This window comes from Cherax quadricarinatus, chromosome 8, assembly GCF_038502225.1.
Source record: "Cherax quadricarinatus isolate ZL_2023a chromosome 8, ASM3850222v1, whole genome shotgun sequence".
Taxonomy (NCBI): domain Eukaryota; kingdom Metazoa; phylum Arthropoda; class Malacostraca; order Decapoda; family Parastacidae; genus Cherax; species Cherax quadricarinatus.
Window position 1 is genome coordinate 33,260,876 of NC_091299.1, and position 24,897 is coordinate 33,285,772.

The 24,897-nt window shown below is 40.1% G+C and overlaps 1 protein-coding gene across 2 annotated transcripts in view; it reads left to right on the forward strand.

Moving 5' to 3' along the window:
* The window catches only part of LOC128685325 (ribosome-binding protein 1), a 380,271-nt gene extending 359,108 nt beyond the window's left edge, over positions 1 to 21,163 (forward strand). For both annotated transcript variants that reach the window (XM_070083027.1, XM_070083028.1), the window contains exons 2-3: positions 4,972 to 5,078; positions 19,261 to 21,163. In XM_070083027.1, coding sequence (XP_069939128.1) covers positions 4,982 to 5,078; positions 19,261 to 20,171 — 1,008 coding nt within the window. In that variant the 5' untranslated portion in view covers positions 4,972 to 4,981 and the 3' untranslated portion in view covers positions 20,172 to 21,163. The remainder of the gene's footprint in view (positions 1 to 4,971; positions 5,079 to 19,260) is intronic.
* Positions 21,164 to 24,897: the final 3,734 nt, after the last annotated feature.

Below are 24,897 nucleotides of genomic sequence, written 5' to 3' on the forward strand. Positions count from 1 at the left end.
ACCAAACCAGTACTTTCCTATATCCCTCCTGAATCTGAATTTTTCCAACTTAAAACCATTGCTGCGAGTCCTGTCTAGGCTAGATATTTTCAGCACACTATTTACATCCCCTTTATTTATTCCTGTCTTCCACTTATAAACCTCAATCATATCCCCCCTAATTCTACGTCTTTCTAGAGAGTGCAGTTTCAGGGCCCTTAGTCTATCCTCATAGGGAAGGTTTCTGATACATGGGATCATCTTTGTCATCCTCCTTTGTACATTTTCCAGAGAATTTATATCCATTCTGTAATACGGTGACCAAAACTGTGCAGCATAATCTAAATGAGGCCTAACCAAGGATGTATAGAGTTGAAGAACAACCTGAGGACTCCTATTATTTATGCTTCTTGATATGAAGCCAAGGATTCTATTAGCTTTATTGCGAACACTTATGCACTGTTGTCTTGGTTTCAGATTACTGCTAACCAGAACTCCTAAATCTTTTTCGCAATCCGTAATATTAAGATCTACATTATTTAGTTTATATGTGGCATGGTTATTGTCCTGTCCAACATTTAGAACTTTGCATTTGTCTATATTAAACTGCATCTGCCACTTCTCCGACCACTGCATCAGTCTATTCAAATCTTCCTGGAGTGCTCGAATGTCCTCGTCAGAATGAATTCGACGGCCTATTTTGGTGTCATCGGCAAACTTGCCGATGTCGCTCTTTATGCCCTCATCTATGTCGTTTATGTAGATTGTGAACAGCAGGGGGCCCAACACTGACCCCTGTGGAACACCGCTCGTGACGCTTCCCCACTCTGATTTCTCCCCATTTATGCAAACTCTCTGCTGCCTATTTGTCAACCATGCCTCTATCCAGGAAAAAATTTCTCCTCCTATTCCATGTGCTTTAATTTTCCTCAATAGTCTCTGATGTGGGACCCTGTCAAAAGCCTTACTGAAGTCCATATACACAATATCATATTCATTACCATGATCTACCTCCTCAAATACCTTAGTGAAAAAAGTTAATAAATTCGTAAGGCAGGAACGCCCCTTTGTAAAACCATGCTGAGATTCGTTGATTAATTTGTGCTTTTCAAGGTGGCTACGAACTGCCTCGGCAATTATTGATTCCATAAATTTTCCCACTATGGAGGTTAGGCTTATTGGTCTATAGTTCGAAGCTAAGGACCTGTCACCTGTTTTGAAAATAGGTATCACATTTGCCATTTTTCCACTTATCTGGCACCATGCCAGTTTGTAGTGATATGTTGAAAAGATTAGCCAAAGGTGTGCTAAGCTCCTCTTTACATTCCTTTAGAACCCTTGCATACAGTTCATCAGGGCCTGGGGATTTGTTAGGTTTTAATTTATCTATTTGCCTAAGGACCATGTCACTTGTGACCCTAATAGTGCACAGTTTATTATCGTCCTGTTCTACATAATTTATCATTACTGGAATATCGCTGGTATCCTCCTGTGTAAAAACTGAGAGGAAGTATGTGTTAAAAATTCTACACATTTCCTTATCACTGTCAGTGAGCTGACCCGAGGAACTTTTGAGTGGGCCTATCTTGTCCCTGATCTTACTTCTGTATACCTGAAAGAATCCTTTTGGGTTAGTCTTCGATTCTCTTGCAACTTTAACCTCATAATCTCTATTTGCTTTTCTAATTCCCTTTTTTATTTCTCTCTTTAACTGAATATATCGATTTCTTAATTGCCCCTCTCCTCTTTTGATTTGCCTATATATGCCTCTCTTTTGACCAATCAGATATTTTAATCTATTGTTCATCCATTTAGGATCATTTTTGTTTGATCTGATTTCCCTATTTGGAACATAATTTGACTGAGCAGCTAGAACTATGCCCTGGAAAGCATCATATCGGCAACCATCACCACCTACCTGACCCCTAGTCAGGTCATTCCAGTTCAGCCCACCTAAGTAATTTTTCAGTCCTATGAAATCAGCCAAGCGAAAGTCAGGGACGGAGACTTGATTGCCATTATTAGGGGAATTCCATGATATGTTAAAACTGAGTGATTTGTGATCACTCTCCCCAAGCTCATCATTAACCTCAAGATTATTAATTAGTGTTTCCCTACTGGCAAGAACCAAGTCAAGGAGGTTATTTCCCCTAGTTGGCTCTGTCACAAACTGTTTTAAAAAACAATCCTGGATCGTATCAAGAAAGTCACCCGACTCTAAATTTCCTGTCAAATTGCTCCAGTCAATCTGTCTATAGTTGAAATCTCCCATTAGCACAACATTTTCGTATGTAGATGCCTTACGAATTTCGTCCCATAGAAGTTTACTGCACTCCCTATCAAGATTTGGGGCCCTGTAAATCACACCCAAAATTAGTTTTTCTCGGCCCTCGAGAAGCTGTAACCAAACAGATTCAGTGGCTGACGCTTCTAATTTAATATCTTGTCTAACACAACAATTTAAATTGTCTCTGACATACATCGCTACTCCACCACCTTTCCTGTTGACCCTGTCAGTGTGGAATAATTTATAGCCTTGTATGTGACATTCAGAGGGCATCTCTCTATCTTTCAGATTGAGCCAGGTCTCTGTTATAGCAATAATATCTATGTTTCCTGCACTTGCAATTAATCTTAGCTCATCTATCTTATTTCTAACACTCCTGCTATTAGTATAGTAAACCTTAAGGGAGCTAGTCCCTTGCTGCCCTCTGCTGTCCCCCTTTGTTTGCTGACCTGTTCTATTGTCTTTATTTATAACTTCATGCTGAATGCCTTTTATACATTTACTGTTTCCAACCCTAGTGTTGCAACCTGCTTGTTTCCCACACACACCCATACCTCTATCTTCCATCAGTTTAAAATCATAGGCATTTCACCAATGGCCTTCTCAATCGAGTCTGCAAGTGCTACCACCCCTGCCCCAGAGAGATGAACCCCATCCCTTGCATACATATCATGTTTGCCATAAAAGTTGTTCCAGTTGTCAATGAATGGGATTGCAAGTTCCTTGCAGTATCTGTCTAGCCAGCAATTTACACCAATTGCCCTAGACAACCATTCATTTCCTACTCCCCTTCTAGGCAAGATGCTACATATGATTGGGATCCCTCCCTTAGACTTAATGAAATCTATAGCTGACCTGTACTTATCTAGCAGCTCTTCTCTCCTACCCTTCCCAATATCATTTCCACCAGCACTGAGACAGATAATGGGCTTGTTCCCATTACCTGACATGATATTATCCAGTCTGTTGACAATGTCCCCAACACCAGCTCCAGGGAAGCACACTCTATCTCTCATCTTCTTATTCCTATTACAAAAAGCACGATCAACATATCTTACCTGAGAGTCACCAACCACAAGAATGCGCTTACCTTCATTAGCAGGGGCAGTAGTACCCTTACCTTCACTGGCCACTGAAGTACATTCATCCTGGAGAACAGAGAAGCGATTTCCTACCTTCAGATCTGCACTCTTAACTTTCCTTACTCTGATGCGCCTCCCATTACTGTGAACAACTCGCCACTTGTAGCAGGTGCTGGGCTGCACCTCACTGCTGGTAGCCGTTGCTACCACCCCACCTACAGCCTCCTCACAGTGAGAAACAGACTGCACCTCACTGCTAGAAGCCTCATTCCCCACATCTCCAACCACCTCACACTCTCTCCCAGGCCCATTGAGGTGGACCTTCAGCCTCCTAATCTCCTCCTGGAGAAGCAAGACCTCCTCCTTCAACTCTCCAACCTCAGCTTTTAAAACACTGTAGAAGCAAGCCATGCTTTGTAACCGTCCACGCTAATCCCCAAGCAGCTCAGGGTCTGTGACCTCACGTGACGACTGACCACTGAACACACACACACACACACACACACACACACACACACACACACACACACACACACACACACACACACACACACACACACACACACACACACACACACACACACACACTTACACAAACACACACACACACACACACACACACACACACACACACACACACACACACACACACACACACACACACATACACACACACACACACACACACACACACACACACACACACACACACACACACACACACACACACACACACACACACACACACACACACACACACACACACACACACACACACACACACATCTTAGTGCTCCATCAGTACAATAAATCGTCCATCAAGGTTGTTAATGGAAGGATATTTCAAAAGTTTTGTTTAAAGAAAGAATATATGGAAACTACGTAAGAATAAGTTCTGGATGACTGTTGTGTTGTTAATGGTACAAAATACCGACAACTTGATTAAGACGCATGTGCAGCAGTTGGGTATCTTTATTATTAAAACGTTTCGCCCACACAGTAGGTTTCTTCAGTCAAAAAGAGAGACAGCAGGTTGTAGTAGTGAAATAAAGATGTAATCATTGGAGAAATACTATCCATCTCACTACTACACCTGTTGTCTCTGTTTCTGACTGAAGAAGTTTACTGTGTGGGCAAAACGTTTTAATAATAAAGATACCCAACTGTTGTTACTTTGTCACCAAGACTAACGTTACAAACCCTATTCCTGTTTTATTTGTTTTGCATAAACATGTGAGGTAATCAACCAACAAAATGGAAATGGAAACACAATGACGTTCCGGGTGCATCCTGGACCCTTGTTTTGTCGAGTGTGAGAAGAAAAGTCGAGAAGTGCTGAAATCACTCTCGCGCCTTTCCATTGTGTCGTGACGCGGGTAATTTTGACGATCCGTTCTTTCACCCGTCCCGGAGGGACCCACACGACACCTAGTCTTACGTTCCATGTTCTTCGTTATTTTGAAAATTACCTCATCTATCTCGTTATGTTCACTGAGAGTTCAGGGTAGGTTGACCTGTGTTGCTTTCTACTAATATTATTACAGTGAGCATGGCGTCGTAGTGTGCCCTCTGTCACTGTGTCGGTGTTAATGAGATACAGTTTTTCCTCTTTCTTCATCACAGGAGCAGTGTGATGGTGAGGTACTGGCCATGCCTGGTGGTGCCTTGTGTCTTGGTGTGTTGTTGGTGCGCTCTCTCCACCGCCCTCCCGACATCCTTCCTCCGCCCAGGTTAGTATCACCATCTTCGCCCTCAGCCAGTGTCTTCCATAACACCTTAACCAGTGTCTTCTATAACACCTTAACCAGTGTCTTCCATAACACCTTAACTAGTGTCTTCCATAACATCTTAACCAGTGTCTTCCATAACACCTTAACCAGTGTCTTCCATAACACCTTAACTAGTGTCTTCCATAACATCTTAACCAGTGTCTTCCATAACACCTTAACTAGTGTCTTCCATAACACCTTAACCAGTGTCTTCCATAACACCTTAACCAGTGTCTTCCATAACACCTTAACTAGTGTCTTCCATAACATCTTAACCAGTGTCTTCCATAACACCTTAACCAGTGTCTTCCATAACACCTTAACTAGTGTCTTCCATAACACCTTAACCAGTGTCTTCCATAACACCTTAACCAGTGTCTTCCATAACACCTTAACCAGTGTCTTCCATAACATCTTAACCAGTGTCTTCCATAACACCTTAACCAATGTCTTCCATAACACCTTAACCAGTGTCTTCCATAACACCTTAAAAAGTGTCTTCCATGACACATTAACCAGTGTCTTCCATAACACCTTAACCACTGTCTTCAATAACACCTTAACAAGTGTTATCCATAACACCTTAACCAGTGTCCCCCATAACACCTTAACCAATGTCTTCCATAACACCTTAATCAGTGTCTTCCATAACACCTTAACAAGTGTCTTCCATAACACCTTAACCAGTGTCTCCCATAACACCTTAACCACTGTCTTCCATAACACCTTAATCAGTATCTTCCATAACACCTTAACCAGTGCCTTCCATAACAGTTTAACCAGTGTCTTCCATAACACCTTAACTAGTGTCTTCCATAACACCTTAACCAGTGTCTTCCATAACACCTTAAGCAGTGTCTTCTATAACACCTTAACTAGTGTCTTCCATAACACCTTAACCAGTGTCTTCCATAACACATTAACCAGTGTCTTCCATAACACATTAACCACTGTTTTCCATAACACCTTAACCACTGTTTTCCATAACACCTTAACCACTGTATTTCATAACACCTTAACCAGTGTCTTCCATAACACCTTAACCAGTGTCTTCCATAACACATTAACCAGTGTCTTCCATAACGCCTTAACCAGTGTCTTCCATAACACCTTAATCAGTGTCTTCCATAACACCTTAACCAGTGTCTTCCATAACACCTTAACCAGTGTCTTCCATAACACCTTAACCACTGTCTTCCATAACACCTTAACCACTGTATTCCATAACACCTTAACCAGTGTCTTCCATAACACCTTAACCACTGTTTTCCATAACACCTTAACCACTGTATTCCATAACACCTTAACCAGTGTCTTCCATAACACCTTAACCAGTGTCTTCCATAACACCTTAAACAGTGTCTTTCATAACACCTTAACCACTGTCTTCCATAACACTTTAACCACTGTCTTTCATAACACCTTAACCACTGTTTTCCATAACACCTTAACCACTGTTTACCATAACACCTTAACCAGTGTCTTCCATAACACCTTAACTAGTGTCTTCCATAACACCTTAACCAGTGTCTCCCATAACACCTTAACCACTGTCTTCCATAACACCTTAACCAGTGTCTTTTATAACACCTTAACCACTGTCTTCCATAACACCTTAACCAGTGTCTTCCATAAGATCTTAACCAGTGCCTTCCATAACAGTTTAACCAGTGTCTTCCATAACACCTTAACTAGTGTCTTCCATAACACCTTAACCAGTGTTTACCTGGAGTTTACCTGGAGAGTTCCGGGGGTCAACGCCCCCGCGGCCCGGTCTGTGACCAGGCCTCCTGGTGGATCAGAGCCTGATCAACCAGGCTGTTGCTGCTGGCTGCACGCAAACCAACGTACGAGCCACAGCCCGGCTGATCCGGAACTGACTTTAGGTGCTTGTCCAGTGCCAGCTTGAAGACTGCCAGGGGTCTGTTGGTAATCTCCCTTATGTGTGCTGGGAGGCAGTTGAACAGTCTCGGGCCCGTGACACTTATTGTATGGTCTCTTAACGTGCTAGTGACACCCCTGCTTTTCATTGGGGGAATGGTGCATCGTCTGCCAAGTCTTTTGCTTTCGTAGTGAGTGATTTTCGTGTGCAAGTTCGGTACTAGTCCCTCTAGGATTTTCCAGGTGTATATAATCATGTATCTCTCCCTCCTGCGTTCCAGGGAATACAGGTTTAGGAACCTCAAGCGCTCCCAATAATTGAGGTGTTTTATCTCCGTTATGCGCGCCGTGAAAGTTCTCTGTACATTTTCTAGGTCGGGAATTTCACCTGCCTTGAAAGGTGCTGTTAGTGTGCAGCAATATTCCAGCCTAGATAGAACAAGTGACCTGAAGAGTGTCATCATGGGCTCTTCCATGTGTCTTCCATAACACCTTAACCAGTGTCTTCTATAACACCTTAACCACTGTCTTCAATAACACCTTAACCAGTGTCTTCCATAACACCTTAACCATTGTCTTCCATAACAATGCACCTTAACCAGTGTCTTCCATAACACCTTAACCATTGTCTTCCATAACAATGCACCTTAACCAGTGTCTTCCATAACACCTTAACCAGTGTCTTCCATAACACCTTAACCAGTGTCTTCCATAACAATGCACCTTAACCAATGTCTTCCATAACACGTTAACTAGTGTCTTCCATAACACCTCAACCAGTGTCTTCCATAACACCTTAACCACTGTCTTCAATAACAATGCACCTTAACCAGTGTCTTCCATAACATCTTAACCACTGTTTTTTATAACACTTTAACCAGTGTCTTCCATAACATCTTAACCACTGTTTTTTATAACACTTTAACCAGTGTCTTCCATAACACCTTAACTAGTGTCTTCCATAACACCTTAACCACTGTCTTCCATAACACCTTAACTAGTGTCTTCCATAACACCTTAACTAGTGCCTTCCATAACATCTTAACCACTGTTTTCTATAACACTTTAACCAGTGTCTTCCATAACATCTTAACCAGTGTCTTCCATAACACTTTAACCAGTGTCTTCCATAACACCTTAATCAGTGTCTTCCATAACACCTTAATTAGTGTCTTCCATAACACCTTAACCAGTGTCTTCCATAACACCTTAACCACTGTATTCCATAACACCTTAACCAGTGTCTTCCATAACACCTTAACCACTGTCTTCCATAACACCTTAATCGCTGTATTCCTTAACACCTTAACCAGTGTCTTCCATAACACCTTAACCAGTGTCTTCCATAACACCTTAACTAGTGTCTTCAGTAACACCTTAACTAGTGTCTTCCATAACACCTTAACCAGTGTCTCCCATAACACCTTAACTAGTGTCTTCCATAACACCTTAACTAGTGTCTTCCATAACATCTTAACCAGTGCCTTCCATAATACCTTAACCAGAGTCTTCCATAACACATTAACCAGTGTCTTCCATAACACTTTAACCAGTGTCTTCCATATCACCTTAACTAGTGTCTTCCATAACACATTAACAAGTGTCTTCCATAACACCTTAAACAGTGTCGTCCATAACACCTTAAACAGTGTCGTCCATAACACCTTAAACAGTGTCGTCCATAACACCTTAACTAGTGTCTTCCATAACACCTTAACTAGTGTCTTCCATAACACCTTAAACCAGTGTCTTCCATAACACCTTAACTAGTGTCTTCCATAACACCTTAACCACTGTATTCCATAACACCTTAACCACTGTTTTCCATAACACCTTAACCACTGTTTTCCATAACACCTTAACCACTGTTTTCCATAACACCTTAACCAATGTCTTCCATAACACCTTAACCAGTGTCTTCCATAACACCTTAACCACTGTTTTCATAACACCTTAACCAATGTCTTCCATAACACCTTAACCAATGTCTTCCATAACACCTTAACCACTGTCTTCCATAACACCTTATCCAGTGTCTTCCATAACACCTTAACTAGTGTCTTCCATAACACATTAACCAGTGTCTTCCATAACACCTTAACTAGTGTCTTCCATAACACCTTAACCAATGTCTTTCATAACACCTTAACCAGTGTCTTCCATAACACTTTAACCAGTGTCTTCCATAACACCTTAACTAGTGTCTTCCACAACACATTAACCAGTGACTTCCATAACATCTTAACCAGTGTCTTCCATAACACTTTAACCAGTGTCTTCCATAACACCTTAACCAGTGTCTTCCATAACACATTAACTAGTGTCTTCCGTAACACCTTAACTAGTGTCTCCCATAACACCTTAACCACTGTCTTCCATAACACCTTAACTAGTGTCTTCCATAACTTCTTAAGCACTGTCTTCCATAACACCTTAACTAGTGTCTTCCATAACACATTAACCAGTGTCGTCCATAACACCTTAACTAGTGTCTTCCATAACACGTTAACTAGTGTCTTCCATAGCATCTTAACCAGTGTCTTTCCTAATACCTTAACCAGTGTCTTCCATAACACCTTAACTAGTGTCTTCCATAACACCTTAACCAGTGTCTTCCATAACACATTAACCATTGTCTTCCATAACACCTTAACCAGTGTCTTCCATAACACCTTAACTAGTGTCTTCCATAACACCTAAACTAGTGTCTTCCATAACGCCTTAACTAATGTCTTCCATAACACCTTAACCAGTGTCTTCCATAACACTTTAACCAGTGTCTTCCATAACACCTTAACTAGTGTCTTCCATAACACCTTAACTAGTGTCTTCCATAACACCTTAACTAGTGTCTTCCATAACACCTTAACTAGTGTCTTCCATAACACCTTAACTAGTGTCTTCCATAACACCTTAACTAGTGTCTTCCATAACACCTAAACTAGTGTCTTCCATAACGTCTTAACTAATGTCTTCCATAACACCTTAACTAGTGTCTACCATAACACTTTAACCAGTGTCTTCCATAACACCTTAACCATTGTCTTCCATAACACCTTAACCAGTGTCTTCCGTAACACATTAACTAGTGTCTTCCATGACACCTTAACTAGTGTCTTCCATAACACATTAACCAGTGTCTTCCATAACACCGTAACCAGTGTCTTCCATAACACCTTAACCAGTGTCTTCCATAACACATTAACCAGTGTCTTCCATAACACTTTAACCAGTGTCTTCCATAACACCTTAACTAGTGTCTTCCATAACACCTTAACCAGTGTCTTCCGTAACACATTAACTAGTGTCTTCTATGACCCCTTAACTAATGTCTTCCATAACACCTTAACCAGTGTCTTCCATAACACTTTAATCAGTGTCTTCCAAAACATCTTAACTAGTGTCTTCCTTATCACCTTAACTAGTGTCTTCCATAACACCTTAATCACTGTATTCCATAACACCTTAACCACTGTTTTCCATAACACCTTAACCAGTGTCTTCCATAACACCTTAACCAGTGTCTTCCATAACACCTTAACCACTGTTTTCCATAACACCTTAACCAGTGTCTTCCATAACACCTTAACCAGTGTCTTCCATAACACCTTAACCAGTGTCTTCCATAACACCTTAACTAGTGTCTTCCATAACATCTTAACCAGTGTCTTCCATAACACCTTAACTAGTGTCTTCCATAACACCTTAACCAGTGTCTTCCATAACACCTTAACCAGTGTCTTCCATAACACCTTAACTAGTGTCTTCCATAACATCTTAACCAGTGTCTTCCATAACACCTTAACCAGTGTCTTCCATAACACCTTAACTAGTGTCTTCCATAACACCTTAACCAGTGTCTTCCATAACACCTTAACCAGTGTCTTCCATAACACCTTAACCAGTGTCTTCCATAACATCTTAACCAGTGTCTTCCATAACACCTTAACCAATGTCTTCCATAACACCTTAACCAGTGTCTTCCATAACACCTTAAAAAGTGTCTTCCATGACACATTAACCAGTGTCTTCCATAACACCTTAACCACTGTCTTCAATAACACCTTAACAAGTGTTATCCATAACACCTTAACCAGTGTCCCCCATAACACCTTAACCAATGTCTTCCATAACACCTTAATCAGTGTCTTCCATAACACCTTAACAAGTGTCTTCCATAACACCTTAACCAGTGTCTCCCATAACACCTTAACCACTGTCTTCCATAACACCTTAATCAGTATCTTCCATAACACCTTAACCAGTGCCTTCCATAACAGTTTAACCAGTGTCTTCCATAACACCTTAACTAGTGTCTTCCATAACACCTTAACCAGTGTCTTCCATAACACCTTAACCAGTGTCTTCTATAACACCTTAACTAGTGTCTTCCATAACACCTTAACCAGTGTCTTCCATAACACCTTAACCAGTGTCTTACATAACACATTAACCACTGTTTTCCATAACACCTTAACCACTGTTTTCCATAACACCTTAACCACTGTATTTCATAACACCTTAACCAGTGTCTTCCATAACACCTTAACCAGTGTCTTCCATAACACATTAACCAGTGTCTTCCATAACGCCTTAACCAGTGTCTTCCATAACACCTTAATCAGTGTCTTCCATAACACCTTAACCAGTGTCTTCCATAACACCTTAACCAGTGTCTTCCATAACACCTTAACCACTGTCTTCCATAACACCTTAACCACTGTATTCCATAACACCTTAACCACTGTATTCCATAACACCTTAACCAGTGTCTTCCATAACACCTTAACCACTGTTTTCCATAACACCTTAACCACTGTATTCCATAACACCTTAACCAGTGTCTTCCATAACACCTTAACCAGTGTCTTCCATAACACCTTAAACAGTGTCTTTCATAACACCTTAACCACTGTCTTCCATAACACTTTAACCACTGTCTTTCATAACACCTTAACCACTGTTTTCCATAACACCTTAACCACTGTATTCCATAACACCTTAACCAGTGTCTTCCATAACACCTTAACCAGTGTCTTCCATAACACCTTAAACAGTGTCTTTCATAACACCTTAACCACTGTCTTCCATAACACTTTAACCACTGTCTTTCATAACACCTTAACCACTGTTTTCCATAACACCTTAACCACTGTTTACCATAACACCTTAACCAGTGTCTTCCATAACACCTTAACTAGTGTCTTCCATAACACCTTAACCAGTGTCTCCCATAACACCTTAACCACTGTCTTCCATAACACCTTAACCAGTGTCTTTTATAACACCTTAACCACTGTCTTCCATAACACCTTAACCAGTGTCTTCCATAAGATCTTAACCAGTGCCTTCCATAACAGTTTAACCAGTGTCTTCCATAACACCTTAACTAGTGTCTTCCATAACACCTTAACCAGTGTTTACCTGGAGTTTACCTGGAGAGTTCCGGGGGTCAACGCCCCCGCGGCCCGGTCTGTGACCAGGCCTCCTGGTGGATCAGAGCCTGATCAACCAGGCTGTTGCTGCTGGCTGCACGCAAACCAACGTACGAGCCACAGCCCGGCTGATCCGGAACTGACTTTAGGTGCTTGTCCAGTGCCAGCTTGAAGACTGCCAGGGGTCTGTTGGTAATCTCCCTTATGTGTGCTGGGAGGCAGTTGAACAGTCTCGGGCCCGTGACACTTATTGTATGGTCTCTTAACGTGCTAGTGACACCCCTGCTTTTCATTGGGGGAATGGTGCATCGTCTGCCAAGTCTTTTGCTTTCGTAGTGAGTGATTTTCGTGTGCAAGTTCGGTACTAGTCCCTCTAGGATTTTCCAGGTGTATATAATCATGTATCTCTCCCTCCTGCGTTCCAGGGAATACAGGTTTAGGAACCTCAAGCGCTCCCAATAATTGAGGTGTTTTATCTCCGTTATGCGCGCCGTGAAAGTTCTCTGTACATTTTCTAGGTCGGGAATTTCACCTGCCTTGAAAGGTGCTGTTAGTGTGCAGCAATATTCCAGCCTAGATAGAACAAGTGACCTGAAGAGTGTCATCATGGGCTCTTCCATGTGTCTTCCATAACACCTTAACCAGTGTCTTCTATAACACCTTAACCACTGTCTTCAATAACACCTTAACCAGTGTCTTCCATAACACCTTAACCATTGTCTTCCATAACAATGCACCTTAACCAGTGTCTTCCATAACACCTTAACCATTGTCTTCCATAACAATGCACCTTAACCAGTGTCTTCCATAACACCTTAACCAGTGTCTTCCATAACACCTTAACCAGTGTCTTCCATAACAATGCACCTTAACCAATGTCTTCCATAACACGTTAACTAGTGTCTTCCATAACACCTCAACCAGTGTCTTCCATAACACCTTAACCACTGTCTTCAATAACAATGCACCTTAACCAGTGTCTTCCATAACATCTTAACCACTGTTTTTTATAACACTTTAACCAGTGTCTTCCATAACATCTTAACCACTGTTTTTTATAACACTTTAACCAGTGTCTTCCATAACACCTTAACTAGTGTCTTCCATAACACCTTAACCACTGTCTTCCATAACACCTTAACTAGTGTCTTCCATAACACCTTAACTAGTGCCTTCCATAACATCTTAACCACTGTTTTCTATAACACTTTAACCAGTGTCTTCCATAACATCTTAACCAGTGTCTTCCATAACACTTTAACCAGTGTCTTCCATAACACCTTAATCAGTGTCTTCCATAACACCTTAATTAGTGTCTTCCATAACACCTTAACCAGTGTCTTCCATAACACCTTAACCACTGTATTCCATAACACCTTAACCAGTGTCTTCCATAACACCTTAACCACTGTCTTCCATAACACCTTAATCGCTGTATTCCTTAACACCTTAACCAGTGTCTTCCATAACACCTTAACCAGTGTCTTCCATAACACCTTAACTAGTGTCTTCAGTAACACCTTAACTAGTGTCTTCCATAACACCTTAACCAGTGTCTCCCATAACACCTTAACTAGTGTCTTCCATAACACCTTAACTAGTGTCTTCCATAACATCTTAACCAGTGCCTTCCATAATACCTTAACCAGAGTCTTCCATAACACATTAACCAGTGTCTTCCATAACACTTTAACCAGTGTCTTCCATATCACCTTAACTAGTGTCTTCCATAACACATTAACAAGTGTCTTCCATAACACCTTAAACAGTGTCGTCCATAACACCTTAAACAGTGTCGTCCATAACACCTTAAACAGTGTCGTCCATAACACCTTAACTAGTGTCTTCCATAACACCTTAACTAGTGTCTTCCATAACACCTTAAACCAGTGTCTTCCATAACACCTTAACTAGTGTCTTCCATAACACCTTAACCACTGTATTCCATAACACCTTAACCACTGTTTTCCATAACACCTTAACCACTGTTTTCCATAACACCTTAACCACTGTTTTCCATAACACCTTAACCAATGTCTTCCATAACACCTTAACCAGTGTCTTCCATAACACCTTAACCACTGTTTTCATAACACCTTAACCAATGTCTTCCATAACACCTTAACCAATGTCTTCCATAACACCTTAACCACTGTCTTCCATAACACCTTATCCAGTGTCTTCCATAACACCTTAACTAGTGTCTTCCATAACACATTAACCAGTGTCTTCCATAACACCTTAACTAGTGTCTTCCATAACACCTTAACCAATGTCTTTCATAACACCTTAACCAGTGTCTTCCATAACACTTTAACCAGTGTCTTCCATAACACCTTAACTAGTGTCTTCCACAACACATTAACCAGTGACTTCCATAACATCTTAGCCAGTGTCTTCCATAACACTTTAACCAGAGTCTTCCATAACACCTTAACCAGTGTCTTCCATAACACATTAACTAGTGTCTTCCGTAACACCTTAACTAGTGTCTCCCATAACACCTTAACCACTGTCTTCCATAACACCTTAACTAGTGTCTTCCATAACTTCTTAAGCACTGTCTTCCATAACACCTTAACTAGTGTCTTCCATAACACATTAACCAGTGTCGTCCATAACACCTTAACTAGTGTCTTCCATAACACGTTAACTAGTGTCTTCCATAGCATCTTAACCAGTGTCTTTCCTAATACCTTAACCAGTGTCTTCCATAACACCTTAACTAGTGTCTTCCATAACACCTTAACCAGTGTCTTCCATAACACATTAACCATTGTCTTCCATAACACCTTAACCAGTGTCTTCCATAACACCTTAACTAGTGTCTTCCATAACACCTAAACTAGTGTCTTCCATAACGCCTTAACTAAGGTCTTCCATAACACCTTAACCAGTGTCTTCCATAACACTTTAACCAGTGTCTTCCATAACACCTTAACTAGTGTCTTCCATAACACCTTAACTAGTGTCTTCCATAACACCTTAACTAGTGTCTTCCATAACACCTTAACTAGTGTCTTCCATAACACCTTAACTAGTGTCTTCCATAACACCTTAACTAGTGTCTTCCATAACACCTAAACTAGTGTCTTCCATAACGTCTTAACTAATGTCTTCCATAACACCTTAACTAGTGTCTACCATAACACTTTAACCAGTGTCTTCCATAACACCTTAACCATTGTCTTCCATAACACCTTAACCAGTGTCTTCCGTAACACATTAACTAGTGTCTTCCATGACACCTTAACTAGTGTCTTCCATAACACATTAACCAGTGTCTTCCATAACACCGTAACCAGTGTCTTCCATAACACCTTAACCAGTGTCTTCCATAACACATTAACCAGTGTCTTCCATAACACTTTAACCAGTGTCTTCCATAACACCTTAACTAGTGTCTTCCATAACACCTTAACCAGTGTCTTCCGTAACACATTAACTAGTGTCTTCTATGACCCCTTAACTAATGTCTTCCATAACACCTTAACCAGTGTCTTCCATAACACTTTAACCAGTGTCTTCCAAAACATCTTAACTAGTGTCTTCCTTATCACCTTAAGTAGTGTCTTCCATAACAACTTAATCACTGTTTTCCATAACACCTTAACCACTGTATTCCATAACACCTTAACCACTGTTTTCCATAACACCTTAACCACTGTTTTCCATAACACCTTAACCACTGTTTTCCATAACACCTTAACCAGTGTCTTCCATAACACCTTAACCAGTGTCTTCCATAACACCTTAACCACTGTTTTCATAACACCTTAACCAATGTCTTCCATAACATCTTAACCACTGTCTTCCATAACACCTTAACCACTGTCTTCCATAATACCTTAAACACTGTCTTCCATAACACCTTAACCACTGTCTTCCATAACTCCTTAACCACTGTCTTCCATAACACCTTAACTAGTGTCTTCCATAACACCTTATCCAGTGTCTTCCATAACACCTTAACTAGTGTCTTCCATAACACATTAACCAGTGTCTTCCATAACACCTTAACTAGTGTCTTCCATAACACATTAACCAGTGACTTCCATAACATCTTAACCAGTGTCTTCCATAACACTTTAACCAGTGTCTTCCATAACACCTTAACTAGTGTCTTCCGTAACACCTTAACTAGTGTCTCCCATAACACCTTAACCAATGTCTTCCATAACATCTTAACCACTGTCTTCCATAACACCTTAACTAGTGTCTGCCATAACACATTAACCAGTGTCGTCCATAACACCTTAACTAGTGTCTTCCATAACACCTTAACTAGTGTCTTCCATAACACCTTAACCAGTGTCTTCCATATCACCTTAACTAGTGTCTTCCATAACACATTAACCATTGTCCTCCATAACACCGTAACCAGTGTCTTCCATAACACCTTAACTAGTGTCTTCTATGACACCTTAACCAGTGTCTTCCATAAAACATTAACCAGTGTCTTCCATAACACTTTAACCAGTGTCTTCCATAACACCTTAACTAGTGTCTTCCATAAAACATTAACCATTGTCCTCCATAACACCGTAACCAGTGTCTTCCATAAAACATTAACCAGTGTCTTCCATAACACTTTAACCAGTGTCTTCCATAACACCTTAACCAGTGTCTTCCATAAAACATTAACCAGTGTCTTCCATAACACTTTAATCAGTGTCTTCCATAACACCTTAACTAGTGTCTTCCATAAAACCTTAACCAGTGTCTTCCATAACACCTTAACCAGTGTCTTCCATAACACCTTAACTAGTGTCTTCCATAATATCTTAACCAGTGTCTTCCATAACACATTAACCAGTGTCTTCCATAACACCTTAACCAGTGTCTTCCATAACACCTTAACTAGTGTCTTCCATAACACCTTAACTAGTGTCTTCTATGACACCTTAACCAGTGTCTTCCATAACACATTAACCAGTGTCTTCCATAACACTTTAACCAGTGTCTTCCATAACACCTTAACTAGTGTCTTCCATAAAACCTTAACCAGTGTCTTCCATAACACATTAACTAGTGTCTTCCATAACATCTTAACCAGTGTCTTCCATAACACCTTAACTAGTGTCTTCCATAACACCTTAACTAGTTTCTTCCAGAACATCTTAACCAGTTTCTTCCATAACACATTAACCAGTGTCTTCCATAACACCTTAACCAGTGTCTTTCATAACACCTTAACTAGTGTCTTCCATAACACCTTAACTAGTGTCTTCCATGACACCTTAACCAGTGTCTTCCATAACACATTAACCAGTGTCTTCCATAACACCTTAACCAGTGTCTTCCATAACACATTAACCAGTGTCTTCCATAACACCTTAACCAGTGTCTTCCATAACACCTTAACCAGTATCTTCCATAACACCTTAACCAGTGTCTTCCATAACACCTTAACTAGTGTCTTCCATAACACTTTAACCAGTGTCTTCCATAACACCTTAACCAGTGTCTTCCATAACACCTTAACCAGTGTCTTCCATAACACCTTAACCAGTGTCTTCCATAGCACCTAAACTAGTGTCTTCCATAACGCCTTAACTAATGTCTTCCATAACACCTTAACCAGTGTCTTCCATAAAACTTTAACCAGTGTCTTCCATAACACCTTAACCAGTGTTTTCCATATCACCTTAACTAGTGTCTTCCATAACACCTTAACTAGTGTCTTCCATAACACATTAACCAGTGTCTTCCATAACACCTTAACCAGTGTCTTCCATAACACCTTAACTAGTGTCTTCCATAACACCTTAACTAGTGTCTTCCATAACATCTTAACCAGTGTCTTCCATAACACATTAACCAGTGTCTTCCATAACACCTTAACAAGTGTCTTCCATAACACCTTAATTAGTGTCTTCTATAACACCTTAACTAGTGTCTTCCATGACACCTTAACCAGTGTCTTCCATAACACATTAACCAGTGTCTTCCATAACACCTTAACTAGTGTCTTCCATGACACCTTAACCAGTGTCTTCCATAACACATTAACCAGTGTCTTCCATAACACCTTAACCAGTGTCTTCCATAACACATTAACCAGTGTCTTCCATAACACCTTAACCAGTGTCTTCCATAACACCTTAACTAGTGTCTTCCATAACACCTTAACTAGTGTCTTCCATAACACCTTAACTAGTGTCTTCCATAACACCTTAACTAGTGTCTTCCATAACACAATGAGCTCCCTCACCTCATCGTGTGTTATAATCATCAGCTTTACAATGACCATAAATGGATGAAAGGACACAGGCGAATGACTAAGGTCCCAGGACAAATGTATCCACTACAGTTGTCCTAAATGTATGCAGTATCAATACGCTTTCTTCTACCTTCAGTAACCACGTAGTACAATGCAACTTATTATATAAATCATTTAATTTTCAGATTCCTTACATTCTTATTAAAGCTGAAGTCAATTCCATTGCAAAAAAATATACTTACATAGAAAGTTGCTCTTACAACCTAGTTTCCGTTTGAAACTTGTAAATTAGCTTCTGACAGAGGGTCTTTTGTGTTAAGAATTACTTTTATTTTTTTTTTTTGTTTGGTAAAAGGATACAAGTGCAACTAATGTGACATTTTATTGTGGCAACGTCTCGCTTTTCAGGACTTTGTCACGCACTAAAGGCTTGACAAAGTTCCTGGAGAGCAAAATGTTCGACACAATAAAATGTCGCATTAGTTGCACTTGTTACCTTTTACCTAACATATTGTCGGTAATTTTACCAACATTATTTTCATTTTGCTATATATATATTGAAAGTTATTTTTTTTTTAGCTAAAATTGTTACTACTCTCCGCAGATGATCCTGCGGAGGTGGTTGTGAAGCGGATGGCAGGAGCACCTAACGAGTCCATGCTACGCTACATCCTGATGGCCATATCCAACCCAGCAGCTCGATACCAGTCCCCACAGCTCCTTAACCGAGGCGTCAGGAGGATTGGCTCGGAGTTCCTCGGCAAAAGATCAGCTGGGAGGCTCACGGCTGCCGACAACCCCGGAAATTTTGTGAGCGAAAACACCAGCAACGAAGACGGTACTGAGAAAGACCTGAAGAAGGAGCAGTTCAGTTTTACCGGTCAATATGACTACGACGACAGAGCTGCCGAGAACCCCAGCGAGGACTTGTTTACAGCGAAACCCAAGAAAAGCGTTCGAGGCTTCCATGCAGACAACAGTTATGAAGGACTGAAAAACTTCTTTGGTATGCTCACCTCAAAGAAAATGGGATCAGAGTTCTTAGGAAAGAGAATGGGTTCAGAATTCTTAGGCAAGAGAGTTGTAGATTCAGAATATCTAGGAAAACGGGCCATGGGATCAGAATTCCTGGGAAAAAGGGCCATGGGATCAGAATTTTTAGGTAAAAGGGCCATGGGCTCAGAATTCTTGGGAAAAAGAGCAATGGGATCAGAATTTTTAGGAAAAAGAGCCATGGGGTCCGAGTTTCTTGGCAAGAGGGCCATGGGGTCTGAGTTTTTAGGAAAGAGAACAATGGGATCCGAATTTCTGGGAAAACGAGCGATGGGTTCAGAATTTTTGGGCAAGAGAGCTATGGGCTCCGAGTTTCTAGGAAAGCGAGCCATGGGTTCAGAATTTCTAGGCAAGAGAGTTATGGGCTCAGAATTTCTTGGGAAGAGGTTATATGGACCTGAATTTGTCCGCGCATTAGAATATGATCAGAAGAGAGCAGTGGGCTCTGAGTTCCTCGGGTGAAGAGACTCCTCTAGTGCTACGAGATGTTTCAAAATGTGAAGAAAAAGTTGCAGTCCATACGAATTCTAGCAGGGAACTAATTCATACTTCTGTTTAATGTTAAGTAATTGAGCTTTCTAGGTTATCTTTAGTAAATAAGAATCAACAAACTAGGAATGTAAAACACAAGCAGCAGAGCGAAGTTTTTTATTAAACGACGTTTTTGATCTTTACTGATAAAGCAGTAGAGCGAAACGTAGTCCAGGAAAACAAAGCGAGGTCTGCAAGGTACATTTTACACTACTAGTTTGTGGGCTGCTGACCATTACTGCAGAGCTCGGGATAGATGTAATAGATTAGACTAGTTCGCCAGTTCTTCTTTAATAAGGATTCCCGTGTTAGTGAGATCACTCGGCAGACAGAGGGATGATAAGTGATGACCATCTAACATTTAGTAATGACGAGTGATGACCATCTGATATTTAGTAATGGCGAGTAATGACCATCTGATATTTAATAATGACGAGTGATGACCATTTAACATTTAGTAATGACTGGTGATGGCTATTTCACACTTAGGGATGAAGTCAAAATGACCCTCGCGTACTTGTTTTACAACAACATCCTAAAAAAAAAACTTATTTCGTATTGGTTGTGAAACATAATGCTTCCTGTAATAGCATTCGAAATAATGTCCATTAAATTTACATGTTTTTGCCAAAATAGACTACATCCTTCGTGGTAAGTTGACCATAAGTGGTTTCACAACCTAGATATTCTTTCATACTTGGTGGCATTCCAAAAACATCATAAATTGGTATTTGAGAGCTACTACCATGCTTGACTAGAGGATGGTGGTTCATCTCTGGTTGTCTCGTTGCATACTACATCATCAACAACCACCTCATTAGTCTATTTATCTCTGTGTTAATATTGTATTCATGGCCAAGAACAGTATTTGTTGACGATGGATTCTACAAATTGTAATAAACATATGTTTTGATTCGCGTTAATTCATTTTTTAATATGTCCAATTTCATCAACTGAAGTTTTATGTTATTATGTTCTCATTAATTTAGGATAAAAATATAAGAATGAGGGAATACTGCAGCATGTCTTCAGGCAGAGGGACACAAGTTTAACTAATGTGACTTTTACTATATCAACGTTTCACTCACCAGGAGCTTTGTCGATATTCGAAGCCTATATATACCCTCTGTGTTCATGTATTGTTTGTAACGGCTTGACAAAGCTCCTGGAGAGCGAAACGTTGCCACAATAAAATGTCACATTAGTTGCACTTGTGTCCTTTTACTTAACATATTGTCGGTAATTCTACCAACATTTATACACATGCATTCAGGTATATGTAGAAATGTTCGTAAGAATGGTAAGAATGAGGGAACACTTTACTGGTCATGCCTAGGAAAATGTGAAATTCGAAATGTCTTTCCTATGAGTCGATAAAATATCTCAATGCAAGGAAAATGAGCCTATATAAATGGATTTCTAAAAATAAGTTTTTGTTTAATTGCGAATAACATTTTTCAAATTGATTATGCAAATAGACAATATCAAAAACATAAATGAAACTTGTTTCCAAATATTTTTTAAGTCTACAAGAAATATAAAGATGAACCAAAGACCAACATGGACACATTGCAAAAGGACAAAACTTGCAAGTCCATTTCATGAATTTCCTGAGAAAGAACAATAATTCTAGATGACTATTTGCTAGAAAGAAAGGCTATGAAGCAATTTCTTCCCTTCTTGATGCATAGATTTACTTTGCATATGAGAGAAAAATGAGGATGTAACAGGATTTTTCTTTGTGCTGCAATGCTTGCATGTAAATATCTTGGTATTCATGGGGCAAATTTAGGCTTTTTGGATGGCCTATCTTCCTCCTCATCATCACTTGACACCTGTGCATCCGGTGGCAAGTATTCATCACCATTGTCAAGCAATTCCAGGTCAGCTGGCTCTGGATTTGAGTTACTTTCCTCCAAAATGCACACATGTTTGGACTTCTCTTTGGAGGGACCACCATAAAACAATTTCTCATTGATCTGGAAGGACAATTAAAACGTTCTGTACACACCAAAACCTCTACAGAATTCATGTATGCATTAAAAAATTATAAATATTTATTTACTGAAATTGCTACTTTCGCCTTAACTGGCAGACCTATATATTTGCGGGCCTTTTTCCTTGCACTTTTTTCAGTTGCATGGTGCAGTCATATTATGCTTCACACAGACTTTAGTTATATATCAAAATATGCCTAAACTAGACACAAAACACAGACACAAAAATCAGTACTTACCGACATTGCAGAGGATAAAATCTAAGAGTATATGAGTGTAACTCAAGAAAAAAAAACTACTCTGGATGATGCCAAGCTAGAATTGTTTATATTTTGGTCTCTCAACCAATGGGAAACGAGCAGACATCGTTGCCACTTAGCTAGAGGGGCTCACAGAAGGCTGTGATTGGTCAGAACTAGAGAACGGGAACCCAGTTGCGTTGTGGGAGTAGGATGACATGCGCCAAAAACATGTATTCACGCCTGTATATATATATGGGCCTGCCCGATTTAAGCAGGCCTACTGGCCCATGCAAGGCAGGTCCAATTCACACCCACCCACATCTTCTCATGTACCTGCCCAACCTATATTTAAAGCTACCAAAAGTTTTCACCTCAATTACTCTACTTGGAAGTTTGTTCTACTCACCAACAGCTCTACTGCCAAACCAAAACTTTCCAATATACCTTCTAAGTCTAAATTTCTCCAACATTAATCCATTGCTGCGAGTTTTGTCTTGGTTAGATATTTTCAACACGCCATGTATATCCTCTTCATTTATTCATGTTTACCTTTTTTTGCACTTCAGTCATATCTCCCCTAATTCTACACCGTTCCAGAGAGTTCAAGTTCAGTGTCTGTTTTAGTAGGAAAAATATTTTATTTCTTGCACTCCTCTTATTTGTATAACAGATACTAAGAAATTTTTAACCTTGCTTTTCTCACTTGTCTTGTTTTATTTGCAGAACGAATTTCTTGTTTTTATTAGGAATCATTCTATGAGATATCCTGTTTTCTGAACGTCTGTCTAACATATCATGTGCCCATCCAACCTAAATTTAAAGTTACCCAAAGTTTTAGCTTCAATGACAGTACCTGGAAGCTTGTTCCACTCATCTATAGACAACACTACAGCCAAACTAGCGCTTCACTGTATACTTTTTAAATCATAACATCACCAACATGAATCCAGTGCTGTGAGTCCTCTCTTGGTTAGATATTTTCAACATGTTATTCACATTCCCTCTATTTATTCCTGTTTTCCATTTGTACATTTCACTCGTATCTCACCTAATTCTATGCCTTTTCCAAAAATAAAAAAAATGATAACACATATCAAATAAATCTGTAAAGAAATAATAAGTAGAGCTGGTATATGGGTGGGTGTGAGCTGAACCTGCCTAGCATGGGCCAGTAGGCCTGCTATACAGTATTTTCATTCTTATAGTCATGAAGAAGAGCTGTGGCTAGTGCTTAAATATGATTCATATGCAGCTTTCATAGAGCCTTACCTAGAGCCGCTTCCGGGGGTCACTGCCCCCGCGGCCCGGTTCCAGGCCAGAACTATATTATTATTATTATTATTATTATTATTATTATTATTATTATTATTATTATTGTTGTTGTTGTTGTTATTTTAAACCGGTAGGGTTCACAGCGCCTGAGGGAAATGAGACGCAATCAGGTTTGATCCTAGGAAATCGAGAATCCCTCTCACAGCCATTTAAGTCACTACAATATACCTAAAATTCTCACTGTCCTGTGATGGTTTCAAAGGCTGTTTACCCTTATTAAGCCAGATCAGAGCAATAGCAACAATTAAACTCTTAAGCCTCTAAGCCAGGCCATTGTTATAAGTGAGAGACACATCACACTTATGCTGGCAGACACTCACTATCCAAGTGTCAGAAGTGTGTTGACTGAGAGGTTGCCTAGTATGTGTGGTAAACTGTGCTATTGACATTATTGCGTGACACATTCTACGTAGTAAGAACTGTGATTCTAATACCCTGCCTGGAATAGGTCAGAACTAATTCACAATATTGTACCTGAAACAATTTACAACTCACCAACAACCATGGTTGTAACAATTCACAACAAACTCTCCACAGTGCCGCAGCTGGAACCATTCACAACTACCCTACAATACCGTGGCTGGAATACTTCACAAACAAGCCACAATACTGTGGCTGAAACAATTCATCCCTTCAAGGAAGGTTCCTTGATTCTGATAAGGGGCTCTTGATCTTAGGAATTGAACTTTAAATCAAGAATGTATACCTTCAGTTTCACCAAACGCTGTGTGATCCCTACACGTTTAGTGCTTCCCCTTAATATACAGTAATAATAATTGAACAATACACACCTAACCCACAATATCATGTCAGGAACAATTCACAACTATCCATAATATGGCGGCCGGAAAAATTCACAACCCAAAATGTCGTAGCTTGAACAATTCATAACTTGCCCACAATACCGTGGCTGGAACAATTCAGAACTTGCCCACAATACCATGGCTGGAACAATTCACAACTAACTAGAGAGGGGACTACCCTATGTCCATTTTGGAATATTAATTGTATTGTCTCTCAGTGTACTCGTGGCGCCCCTGCTTTTCATTGGGGAAATGCTGCATTTCCTGTAGAATATTTAGGTGT